A 13,793-nucleotide genomic window follows, 5' to 3' on the forward strand; every position below is an offset into this window, starting at 1 on the left:
CTCACCAAGAACCCAAACAGAGCATTTTGTGGAGCCACTTACAGCCTTGTAGCCCTAGATTTTACAAATTGCCAATATGTATACAACTCCAAATCAATACCAAGGTTTTTTTCTTTATTCTGAGGCATTATTTATTGACAGTACTTTCTGATCAAGGGCGTATCAGAAGACAGCATAGTTAACATAGACGGCAGTTGATTATTGCAGCATATGTATGCTAATTCCATATATTTGAAACTTTGTTACATTTAACAAAGCCAGAATTCTCCCAAAAGCAAAAAACAATCTAAACTGAGAGGCAGCAGAACTCGTTGTTCTGAAGTGCGCTACAAAGCTGCTTCAAAAACACAGACCAAATCTTTGCTCAGCTATTGCGAGAGTGGCGTGCTCCTCTGCAATCTGTGCAGGTCAAAGATTCCATCCTGTGTGTGACTGAATACTCAATCATCAGTATTAAAGAGGGGATTTTACCTACAACTATTAGCATGGAAAAAGTATTACGGAGGTCTAAATATTTTATCCTGTTGATTCTTGTAACAAATTTGTTTAGATTTCAGATTTTTTTTTTTTCTTTTCTGACCTTTACCTTATGATTCATGGCTCTGACAGGCCTATTGGCATCTTCTCATCTCACATGTAATCACCACCACCAAAGGCCAAATTAAGCAAGCAGCTCCACACCTGCCTGCCCCATCATCCCAAACCCCATGCAAAACCACTTTTTGGATTCAACATTAAAGACAGAACTCTGTACCAATCTGTTTTTTCTGAAATAGGTTTGCCATTGGTGTCATTAACAACATAAGCAGAAACTAACGGGATTGTATAACACTCTATCACCTCTGTATTAAGTAGCCTCTACCTCAAATTGCATGACAGCAAGACATCTTTCAGTTGCTTACAAGTCTACTAAAACTTAATCGTTTATATGGCTCAAATTACGATTTTTGAGAAGCCTGAAAACAATTCCACTCCCAAGAAGGAATTAGAGGGCTTTAGAGTGCAGATGACTGAAGTTGAGCAGAGATAAGCTGAGATCTTATAGTTAAGGCACTCGAAAAGCGCTGTGAACAACAACAAAGCCTCTATGAGGGTCTGGTCACATCAGGTAGGCCAAAACTTCCACGAGTGCCCATTAATTATATGTTCTTATGTCTTATTTGATTTAATTTATGACTTGACATAGCAGACCATGATCTTCAGACGTGCAGAGTTTTCACTGTAACTGAACTCACTGAAAGCTGATTTGAACATATGAAATAGTACCTGAAAGTAATTACTCTGAACAAGGAGCCCCGTGAATAGCTACACCAATAGTCTGCTTTTCTTTAACCTGGCCTTAAGGTTGAGAGTCTATATGAATTGCTTAACATCAAAAAAAGCATTAGCTTACGTTATAGCCTTTCTCCCAGTCAAGCCACCGATACAGCCACCGCCTTTACTGGGCCACTTTTCACAAGAATTGGAGGGATTTCATAGTTAAATGCAGCTGATATTTCCAGGAGGAATTACAATTGCTACAGAAAGGCCCAGAGAAATACTGCATTCTCACCACAGAGATGGTCACCTAATACAGCAGATGCTGAAATGGGAGAGATGGTCCTTCAAACTGTGCAGGCAAAATTGATTAAAACTTTTAGTGTTATTTTATTAATGCCACATCTGTAAAATGAGATAATTATGCTGTACAAATATTCAATTAATAATTTAAATCACAATTAATTTTAAAAAGAAGTTTGTGAGCAACCATCCAAAAATGCGGTAAGGGGTCTTCTCAGGTGATGGTCTGAATATATTACCTAGTCAGAATGTAAAGAAAGAATGGATTAAGCAAGATCTTTTTTTAAGAACATGCCTTACAGCTTTTTCACAAAGAAGGAGCTTTCTAAATCCCTATTTTGAATTACTGAAGAAAAGTCTACTGTATTACGCATTTTAAATTATTTATAAATATAAAATTTTAAAGCTAACAGGATATACTTATTCTCTGTCAAAAATACATCAGAACTAGAGAAAAAGAATAATTATGTCAGATTTTTTTAAATGGATTCTACTTATTGTGTTTTAATTGTCTTCTTCCGTACTCCAGAGATTTAAAAGTATCTAATCCATACGTGAATGCTTGAGCTCAGTAAACTCCCTTGACTTTTCCTCTGTGTATTAAATATGATTGAAGGAAAGAAAAGAAAAGGGACAAGAAGGACTCCAGAGAGACCACTAAGACAGAAAATGGCATTTAGTAACAGAGGCAAAGTTCAAATACCGTCAAGTTGAAGTGAATTGCACAAGTGGCAGCACTTGTGTAACAACACAGACACAAGGGCTGTAAGTTAATGCGGTTTGTAATTAGCTGCTCAAACTATGAGCATGGAGTGACAGTCGTTATTTAGGAAAAACCATATTAAATAGCATCTTCTTTGAACTGATTGAGAACTCAGTACCTGATGGTGTTAGTATCCTCAGAAAAAAAAAGAACTTAAATCATCCTGAAATTTCTAACTACTTTGCAATGTCCTTTAAATCCTTCTTACAGCATATAACATAGGAAAAACACTAAAACATATAAGAAAAGAAAATCTAATCCTGAACTGTTCTCTGGGTCTATGTCACTTTGATTTATAACAGTTATTTCTAAGACAGACAAAAACACACAGATGCAAACAATTACTCTATTTTTGTAGGCAACAAGTGAGGTGGGTGGTAACTGAGAAATTTTGAAAAATCCTGTCACAATATTCCGTTTTTTCTTAAGTAACCCTCATCACACAACAAACGCTCGCCACATCAGAGACTTTCCAGGGCCTGAAGGGCCGCTTTGATTCCAGACCGCTGCAGGCATTAGCGGGGACGTAATTAGGGTAAAAAGTTCAACCACAGTTCCATGTCTAGAGTGCTGCCAGAAATAAATTTCCTCTCATTCACTGGTTTCTACTGTACCCTCCCTGAGAAACATATTGAAAACACATTTATCTTTGTAGAGTTTGTTCCTCTTCTAATTAACTTTATAGCGTTTACAGTATTTAATAATTTAAAGTGGAATTTAAAGTGGCCCTGGAACCAGCAGCTTTGCCTGTAATGGCGCTGTGCATTATCTTCTCCCTGTAGTGCTTCTTCTGACAAGTTACTCACGGAAGGTATGTGCTCCAGCTGGTTTTATCTGGCTGTGCATTTAGCAAACGGCTACTTCCTTCCCTCCATCTCCTCCCCGTACCATTACATGCACGGGGGGTTGGAACAGCAGTAAAATGAAACTACGCCTCAGCTCGGAAATCTGCTCTCCCAAACCTCCACGCTATCCCAAGGACCGCTTCGAAAAGGTTATCTTTTTACAGCTTCATAAATCAAAGCTTTAGAAGGTCAAAACTACCCATAGTTCTCACCAACTGGTCAAAGTTCGACCCCAAATACTCATTTTCTTCCTTCCAGTTTTGATCCAAGATTAAGTTTATTATAGTTCAAAGGTTATTTCTTACTATAGTGCACTCAGACAAACATTTGGCATATCAGAAGAACACCAGATCTTTCCTACCCTTGGTATTTACAAATGGAAACACCACCTTATTCCATTAAAGCTGTATCTCCAAGCATTCTACTATGTGAGAAAATTCACAGTTACCAGTAAACATTACTTCAACATTGCGAAAATAGTTGAAGTGCATTAGTATAATTATAGAAACAAGTTACAAGAAAAAGTTCTGGGATGTGAAGAGCTCTTTTTAAGATTAAGGACGTCGCTATCTTTAGCACATATAACAGAACAATCAAATCCAACATCGCTAAAAGGAATTTAAACTACTTTATTCAGGGGGTTGCGTCTCTCAGGATCTTAAAAGCTACCACACAACCTGTTAAGACTAAACTGATTTTTCCTACAATACCGGAGAGAATAATGTTTTTCAGCTGCTAGAACGGAAGGAAATCTTTGCAAGGCAGTTGATAGGACAGCACGCTTTGCAGTTAATGATGCTTTACAGTTTTTCAACAGTACAAGAGCCTTTGGGACTCAATCCCTCAAAGACAACAGAAACGAGAGAGCTTTACCCAACTTAAAAGGTTCTACTATACTTTTTTGAACAAAAACAATTAAATTAAGTTTGCTCTCTAGAAATTTAAACTTATACATCCTTGACAGTCTTCAAGAAATAAGGCTGGGGTAAAAAATATGACCGAATTTTGCATAGTCTTCAATAAAAGACCACAAATATTTAACTAACTTCATGAAATCTATTTCATGGTGTCCAATACAATTGAAAATCATAACCATCTGTCCAAGCCATTTTTATGTGTGATTTGAAAATAACATGCTGCATTTTATCTTGAGTGGATACACCCTTTACAGACTCAATTGCACGATTCAGTCCCTGGCATAGCCAGGTGAGTCCACAGCATAACCACTGCATTTGCAATGGCATTCCAGTAAAAACATCCCAGGGAGAGTTACTCTGAGCAGTGTGAGAACTGGGAACAAGAACTTCATTCATCATAGCTAATTTCCTTCTCTTGGGTGATCCTTCCAGAAAGCTTTGCTGGTTATCTCTGACAAATCATTTCACAGCTAGCTAATTTTAAACATTATAAGCCACGGATGCTTCGAACTGGACACTGGATTTTAGCATTAACTAGTCACTTTGCCAGATAAGGAACAGGGTCATGTGATTTTAAAATATTAATGTGAGAATATATTAACGCTTTACTTGCATTGTTTCTATTCTTACTCATGTAAAGCTGCTTTCTACCTAAACCTTAACACTCCCATAAACACATTCCTGAGCTAAACTTGCGTTAAGGTTAGTAAGTTTTCATCTACAGTAGCCATGTCAATAAAGCATGCTTCCTGAAAATCTGCTGCCAATTGATTCACCGTGTAAACTGACCAGTAGGGGAAAAAAAATGCTGGCTAGCCAAAGTTACACATTTTGTTTGCTCCAACTACTCCTCCTCCTTTAACTTGCCCTTATTTCCTTTCTCCTCCCATGATTAAAAAAGATTACCTCTTGCTTCTCATGCCCTTAAATGACCTCCATCCAATTCTTCAAGTCATCCAAAATTTTCCATCACTTGATGGCATTAAATTAATATGTCTTTCTAAAAATATATGCTAGAAACCTAACACATGCTATGGGCTGGCTGCATAGCTTACTGACTGAGGTCCTTTACTCTCCATAATGTGGAAGGCTGGAAAGCCTACTGGCCTCAAACTCTTACTTTTTAATCTTCTATAATTGATCTTTCATTTCACTATACTCTTCTAGTTACCTGATTATCATACGTGCCTACATAAGATCTTTTATGCATCTATATTTCTCTATTTGGACAAAGGACAAGTGCACCAAAGTGTGAAATACTTTTTGTAAGGATGACAATTGCTTAGCAATCTGGGTTGCATTTCAAGGAGATCTTCAAGATTTCCCCCCCCCCCCCCCCCATGTCCTGGTGAATGATTCGTTAACAGAAGATTAAATATTGCTGTCCAGAAACATGGTTGTTGGGACAAATCACTTATAGGATTTCTACCTTCTTTGTTTTGCTCTGTTAAAAGAGGCATGGGCAACAGAATAAAGCATTACAGCAAGCGAGCGAGACCACAGTTCATGGCTAACCAGCTTCAGCAGCAAAGCTAACCTAAGAAATTCCTTCTTCTGTGCTCATTCCCACCTTCTTGCTACAACTGACTACATTCTCAGTTGCACCTTGCAATTTTACAAACAACTGCATGCAAACCAGGTGACTGAAATAATCCGTATCATTAAAAAATAAAATTGGAGGATTATTTTTTACTTGGATTATTTCTGTCATCTCCTTTACTGTACGGTTCTACAACCAGCTGAAATGACACAGCCCAGGGATGCAGAAAGCAGCAGCACAAGCAGGCAAGGTGAGTAGGAATTTTAAGTTGTCTTTGCTGCCAGTCAGTGAATCACAGAACTATGGTCTAAAACCTACCCTGCTGCAAGCCCACAGTTGTACTAATACAATCCTTTAGCTAGACTGCTCTGCATTTCATTACAAGAATTTTGTCCCTGATGTATGATAAACTGCTCAGCTAATAAGGACAACAAAAACAAAAGAAAAAAATCTTTAGAGTAGAAAAAAAGTTTGGTAATTCATAAGTAAGCATGATGGGGTAAACACTGAGTCATCAGAACACCTGGTGTTTGAGGAAAGGTAGATACTAGGGTTTTAAGTATTTAAAATGTTCTGTACTCAGGAGAGGTGTTGCATATGTAAGGCACTGCAACTACTCATCTCTGTCTTGCCTGTCCCCTTCTCCCTCTCTCTGCACCTAGATGCACATTTTTTTTTTCCTCCTGGCATGGTCACCTCTGTTTTGTTAGCTTTCTTGTTACCTAGATTGTCTACTGAAGGGCAGATTTACAATCACTCTCAAACCATGATTTCTTTCTTAATAATCTAAAATAAAACAAATTATACTGGTCAATTTCCCCTTAAACATCTCCATTAGCTAAAATGAAGCATTTACTTAAATTAAAGCTATCTGTATATTTACATTTGACCAGAGCAAAAAGCATGTCTAGTGTATTTTGGACCTCTCTGGTGTATTTGAAGGTATTCTACAGATCCAGTATGTTCAAAACTAGGGTTTCAACAACCCATATGGGGAAAACAGGAATATATTTCCATTTAATATAATTGGTCTTATCTAGTTTATCTTCAGAACTGAGCAGCTCCGAACAGCACACGTTGACTAACCAGTTCTGCCATGCAGTTCTGCAGCCACCACTACTACTTTTTTTTTTTTTTTTTGGGGGGGGGGGGGCGGGGGGGGAGATTTCTCTGTTCACTTCACAGGTTACTAATCTTGATGTTTCACCACCTAAAAAATTCATTAATATGTACCCAAAATCATCAATTCATTTTGTGTGTGTATAAAGATTTGTTTATCTTATCACCAAGAACAAAGTAAGCATGCCTCTACAAAACTCCACAAAAACAAAATTTATGCAGATATTCTTCCCTTTTTGGTTTTCCTTTAATTTGCAAATCTTGTAATCTAAGACTGAAGTTGACTGAACCAACATCTAAACCAGCACAGTAGTATCAGCCAAAAAACACAATCTGTTTCCCATTTATGTGTCAAGACTGCATCCTTTTTGGGGCTGCAAAAACTATTGTTTTGAAAAGATTATATAGTGAAACCATGCTAGACATTTCAGTCATTTTACTAGATGGAAAATTTGACTTTTAAAATACAAAAATGTGTGTACCAAAAGCTAGTCAGAAACTCAGATACAAGACAAAAGTTTAGAAAACACAGATTTCACCTTCCGTGGTAAAATCCTCACTGTGAGGAATACAAGGATTGAGACGAGTGGCAAGTCTCTCTCTACAGAAGTTTTACATAAAGCAGGTGCCAGAAATTAATTTCAAAATGCAAAGTTTAAAATTTTAGATACACTAAAATAAATGTTTTTAAAGCAGGTTCTCAACCACGACTCTCACAAAGAAATTAAGAAATATTAAACTGAAGGTTAAGACCTTAATATCCAAAGGAATGTAAGTTTTATCAGCATATATATCAATGACTACTGTATTAGGTTACATTACAAAAGAGATGCAATCCACATGCCAAGTTATCCAGAAGTCAATTTCTAAGTTAATACATTGTTAAATCTGTAGGAGACATACTAAAATTTAACAAGATATTTTTAAACCTGTCAAAAATCTGTTATTCAGTAAAATATTAGGGGATCTCCAAGGTAAACTATTGTATTTCTAAGTTACTGAAGAGATCTTTCATGGTGTAAGTGACAATGAAAAAAAGTTGCAGGAGTGAAACATAAATCTAAACATTGATTTTAGGCAAACATTATTTTGCATAAAGTAATTTTATACCCATCTTTGTTTCATAATGAAGGAAAGAAGTCCTAGCATATTATCACAGACAAAATTATTCATTAATTTCCTTCCATTAAAGCACAGGTAGTATTAGAGGGATAGCAAAAAGTACTGAAGTGATATTTTTGAAGTGATTAATTCATCACTACTTGAAAATTCTTCGGATTCCAGATTGACAAATGTTCTACATTAAAAAGAATATCTTTTTATCATATTTCCTTCATTATAGTGTATTTACTTTACAGCTAAAGGAAAAGAGAAGAATTTCCTGATGGTAACCACTAATGCAGACTAGTGGTCAGAACCAGGAAATCCCAGCTCCTAACTCGAACGTGTCAATATCTCATTGATATAGTCCTAAAAGATAAAATACTATTAAATGACAGTGCAGTGGATCTAGATAAAAAACTATATTCTATCAGATTCGTATTACTTTAATGGTTTGCATCTTCAACACTTAAAACTTGCTCATGAAACTTTCATGCATGCTGAATGCAAATTTCTTAAAGATTGTTATGCATTTGAATATATGTACTAGTCCATAAAAACACAAAAACATATCAACACGTTTGTAAGTATGATCACTCATCTATCGTGCAGAACTCTTTACACACAGTATTAATAGCTCTTTAACACATATGTTTTCTTAAGGTCAAGAATAGCATGTGATAATTTACAGCAACTCCTAAACTGTAATGAAGAGTTGATACCCTACTGAGGTTTTATCATGTCAGGCGTAAAATTCATTTCTTCTTCACCTTCCATCCAAAAAATTAACAACTTCAAAGCACTTTCTAGAAGAGCTACTGAAAATGGATTCTATATAAAGGACTGTTATGGAAAAGAATTTAAATTAGAGTATTGCCTCCAGATATAGCAAGGTCCAAAAATATTCTTCAACGATAAGTCATGGTGCCAGCCACTAGCTCTTCCAAAACGTTAACCATGTCCCTTATTTATCAATAACAGATAACACCAAAAAATTATTTGGAAATGTCAAAATTACCAGAGGTGTTCCAGGAAAAGAGTAACGATAGCTGCAAATTTGAGCAGAGCAACCAGAAGTCAGAAATTTTGAAGACCTGCTAGGAAAATCCAAACAATGAGCCAGGCTGAAGTAGTCAAATATTTTTTCCCCCCGGAATCATTCTCCTTGGTAAATGATTCTGACAGATTTTAGACAATAACCTGTGTAAAATTTGAAGGGAAGCAAGCCAGAGGACTGTTGGAATTAGAAGAATCACTACAGGAGGTCACACGTTTCTCCTTTAACAAAGTGACAACCTGGTGCCCTAGTGAAGAAGAGGGTAAGGGCAGGGGGGCTGCGCCGGCAGAGTTGTCTTGGACATTGGCCCCATTGTGATAACCAGGTCCAATCTCATTCATATTAAAGGAAGACAATGTAGTTTAATATGTAACAGCATCACAGATTGTGTGCTGGAAGACTTGGATTTCACTTCTGGATCTGCTTTGGACTAGTCGCCTTTGAGAAAATCATTCAGTCTTTTAGCGACTCCGTTTACCTTTCTGTTAAATGGGAAATATTTTAGTGTCAGTGCTACATCATTTCATTGATTATTTTACCTGCCATTGCAGGAGACAGAATAGGCCTCCTATTCCCTGCACAGTTTCAGTAGTGTGCTGACAGCTGCAGTATTTCATGCCATAGCCAGCATAATCTCCAAAGTAGGTGAGGAGATGACTGTAGTGAAAATATCAAGTGCTTTGGAATAAATCCTCTAGAATAAATGTAGTATTTTCTTCAGATATATGATTAAACAAGGTGTTTTATCTGTCCGCAACCATTAAGATATACAGGAAACGATGTTAAGCACAAAACCTCAAGTTAAGAACAGAACTAAAATTGTGATTCAGGTTCAGAGGCCGTACATGACACAGCTATTTTAATGTTCTACACAAATTCTTCTTTATGCATAAAAATCATTATAGAAATGTAATCAAATGATCTATGAATGTAACAGAAGAAAAACCAAGTGCAACACTTGGGCCAATTTAAAAGGAGTGTGACTCCAGTTGAGGGCAAACTATCAAAGACCTCTTAATCTGAAAGCTATTGACAAAATAGGTAATTTGCAAGGACTCTTACAAAAATAACTTGCAATGAACAGTAAATGGAGAGAAGTGTTTCAGAATTTTCTGTTGAAGGTTTACCACCATGAACAAACTGGTTCTTTATTAAATGGGTAAACAAGAGCCTGTAGCAGTCTCCTTTTTTTAATGATGTGCTAGTCTTCTGGTCACAGCAGAAGGCCGATTTAAAATCTTCTATTTGCAGATATTTAACTACTGATAAGTAGTAACACAAAACTATCCATTCATTTTGAAAACAGATGTGCTTTTTTTTTTGTAGAAAAGCAAAAACTACCAATAATCTTTGAAGTATCTCCCATTAACTGGGGAATACAATAACACAGTGAAAATAACAATCCTTATAGTTTGGTTCTCAGATATCTCAGCTTCTAAAGCAAAGGTATGAAGGAAAGTTTCTTCCATCTAACATATCCTTTATGTATATAAATACACTGTTTGGATTAAGACAAAGTCCTACAAGAGCAGTATTTGCATTACCAGTTACACGCACTCTTATTTAGAAAAAGTTACTCATGAGATGACATACACTTTCGGGAGGGGGAAGGAGAAGAGGCACTATAAGCAGTTTTGCAAGTTGTAAACACATCAATAGAAAGACATTTCACTTCTCTACCCTAGGCAGTTTTTGTTTTAAACATTTCAGACAGGTAACATTAATATTGTAGTTTAACACAGTAGTAACACATACAGAGAAATTTACAGAGACTTGTCTTCCTCCACACCCACAGTGATTAAATTCTTAATTGAAAAAGGTGTGGCACAGAATTACTCTTACTACTGTAAGAAGATTTTCTTCAGCTGTTTAGCCTTTGAATCGCTGTGTAGAGAATTACCCTTGAAAAGCAAGTATTTTCCTGCAGGTATAGATATAAGTCCTTTGCATCGTCTGAATCAACATATCAGACAGACATAAAATATCTTAAGGCCCTCTTTTATAAGAGGGGTGATACAACAGTACTGTCCAGAGAGCACAAGACAAGACTGTTAACTTATTTTTCTAACTCAAAGAAGTAGATTTAACATGTATTTTGCTAATAAACAGTGAGAGGCTGTAACAATGACATTCCTTGGTGCTTATAATTCATTTGGTATATGACTGTTGCTTGAAAGCATCTTTTAATTACTTTTTAAGACAGAGATTGCTTTAGACACTTCTCAATAATAATTCTGACCAGGATTAATATCAGAAAAGGCTAATCAAAAAATTGCAATTACACTGAGGACAAAATAAACTTAAAATACCTCTTCATCTATTTTCTATCAAAAGTCTCTATTTTTTACTCCTTTTAAAAAGCTTAAGTCATAGGCAAATGTGTGCTGACACATTGAAAAAAAACTTTAAAAGCACTTCACAGTGTTATCCCATGAGCAAAAGGGGAATAGAGCTTTAAAGATGTAGTCTACTGCAGTTTTTTTAGATGACATTACAATTTGTATATAAGACTTTATTCACGAAACATATTCTTACCCAGAAGATCCAATGCTTTTGCACACACCAAGAAGAGGCCGCTTCTCAGAAAAATTATCACATTTCTGAGCACCTAATAGAAGGGAAAACAGAAAAAGAAAAAGCAGATCACTACGTAGCATTTGTGTTACCTTTCAAAATACAGGGGTGTATGTTGTGGGGGCCCAATATACTGAAAGGATATTGAATATAGAATACAAAACTCACAGCCTGTAAAAGATTACAGATAGAAATACAAATAACAGGCAGAGTCATGAATGCTGGAAGAACTGTTCTTGAAAGAGACGGCAACGAGTAACAAAACAAGTAGCAAAATCTGGCCAGGATTTTGGAGTTATTTTCTATTCGTTTCAGTTGGGGTTAAGGATTCTGTAACTGTAACAAGTAACACTTGCTCACTTTTCATTGTTTTATAAAAGTTGTCTGTAATAAGGCTGTCACCAACTCTGCGTGGGTTTCACACATTGGTTTCCAATTTATCCTACTGAGGTATAAGTGGAGTATAAGAGCGTTAACCATAAGAGCGCAGCGCAAGAGCAGCCACTCTCTTTAGCACATGACAAGCTGGGCTGCTAGCGTTTGCCCAAAGCACAGCCATGCTTACAGCCCACGCTCCGTGCCTAAGAAAATACAAGATCAAATTCAAAACAGTCTTCAATAAGTTCTGCCACCAAGCGATTTAAGCCTTAAGAAAGCAACCTCCAACAACTTCCAGTGAGACTCGGGCTATGCCTGTTTTTCACTCAAAGTGAAAACACAACTCAAACAACATATCCAACCTACTTTCAGCATTGGCTTCACCAGGTAACACCAGCGTAGCCCCAGCAGCAGAGCTCGGCATGGGCTACTCCTGTGCTCTAATTCGGCTGCTGAGACAGCGCTGCCTGCCGCGGGATCTGTACATGCCGCCACCGCTGGCACCAGAGCTCGGCAATTAAAACCAGCCTTTCGTCTTGCCAAATTGCAGTCACACCTTGACTCCAGAACCATCAAATTGTTAAATGCGCCACACTTCTTAAAACGGGATTTTAAAAGTTTTGAAAACTTTGCCTTATTGCTACGTAAACAGAAACGAAACTAAAATTGAGTCCAAAAAAATCTCTCTTCTGCTTGTGAACAATGTTTTACTAAATTGCAGGGTATGTTTCTACTCAACTTAAAGAACTGAAGAACAACCAACACGACCACTACTAAATTTCCTCCGTTTTCTTTCAACCTTTGCCTTTTTAATTATCTATCTATCTGTATGTACGTGTGTGGTGAATAATGGAATTATTTTTTTTCCTCCATTATATACCAAACCCTTTGATCTATAAAGAATATCAGTGATATAGCCTGTTCAAAATTTAATTCACAAATACTGGTGTAGCTGCACTAAATCAATTATTCAGAAAGGCACAACAATTAACAATATACATTTTCACATAACAGTCTCTGTTAATTATTAATAACTCAGGTACATGCAATTAATTTGTAACAAAAACTGTTCAGTACTCTCATCTGTACAAGGATAAGTCTTCCCTCCTACACATTTGGGTATTTATAAAGTCAAATGGGTCACATCAATAATTTCACCATCAACAATAGCTTTACAAGTAACCTAAAACAGCCAAATGTATTTTCCTTTTATTTCTATTATTTCAAGGTCTTTTATGAGTCATACCTGTACTGTATGTACTGACCTGTAAATTGATAAATGAAACATATAGTCTTCTAAGAATCTGGCAACCAATTTGTTTTCTTCAATCCGAGTAACGGATGAACTCCATTTGTTTCTGTTCACTTAGCTAGTCTCTCGGCATTAAGGGTGAAATGCTGACTACCAGGAGTTCTGACATTGATTTAAGCAGAGCCAGGATTTTACCTTAAGTATTTAACTATTTTTTTTTCTTTTTTTTTTTTTCTTTTACTAGGATATATTAGAGACATGAATTCATATGTTTCTTTATGGTCTAGTGCTAAGTTTAACAACAAGGAAGGGGGAGCAAAGGGAAGAAAGGTGGTGGGGAGTACAGGGAAAAAACTGCACAAAATCAAAAGGAATACCAGTTTTTAATACTCACGATACAGATTTGCAAAATTTGTACAATAGGTGCTTAAACTTCTGATTTCAGTCTGTAATGACTGAGGCCTTCGCTTTAAAAAAAAATCCATTTTCTGCTTCAAATATATACTTTCAGAATGTAAATATTAATACTGTAGAAAAGGATCATTATTTTGAGGACTCTGCAGGCCATTAAATCAGGTTAATAGCAGTCCCATTCATGAGATTGCAAAAAGCGACATGTGTTGTTCTCTGCAATGCTTAATGGAGTCAGCAACCCTTCCTAGTTCTGCAGTGGGATTTAATCTTCCA

At 36.4% G+C, this 13,793-nt stretch overlaps 1 protein-coding gene across 21 annotated transcripts in view; it reads right to left on the reverse strand.

Moving 5' to 3' along the window:
• Window positions 1–13,793, reverse strand: part of BCAS3 (BCAS3 microtubule associated cell migration factor) — a 373,805-nt gene that overhangs the window by 334,712 nt on the left and 25,300 nt on the right. For all 21 annotated transcript variants that reach the window (XR_015703602.1, XM_087752408.1, XM_087752414.1 and 18 more), the window contains one exon: window positions 11,438–11,510. Coding sequence is in view for 20 of the 21 variants with exons in the window: in XM_087752408.1 (XP_087608534.1) it covers window positions 11,438–11,510 (73 nt within the window). In the remaining variant the exon portion in view is untranslated. The remainder of the gene's footprint in view (window positions 1–11,437; window positions 11,511–13,793) is intronic.

Source organism: Nipponia nippon, unplaced genomic scaffold (assembly GCF_047370975.1).
Source record: "Nipponia nippon isolate SJK-2023a ecotype South Korea unplaced genomic scaffold, ASM4737097v1 scaffold_15, whole genome shotgun sequence".
NCBI classification, from domain to species: domain Eukaryota; kingdom Metazoa; phylum Chordata; class Aves; order Pelecaniformes; family Threskiornithidae; genus Nipponia; species Nipponia nippon.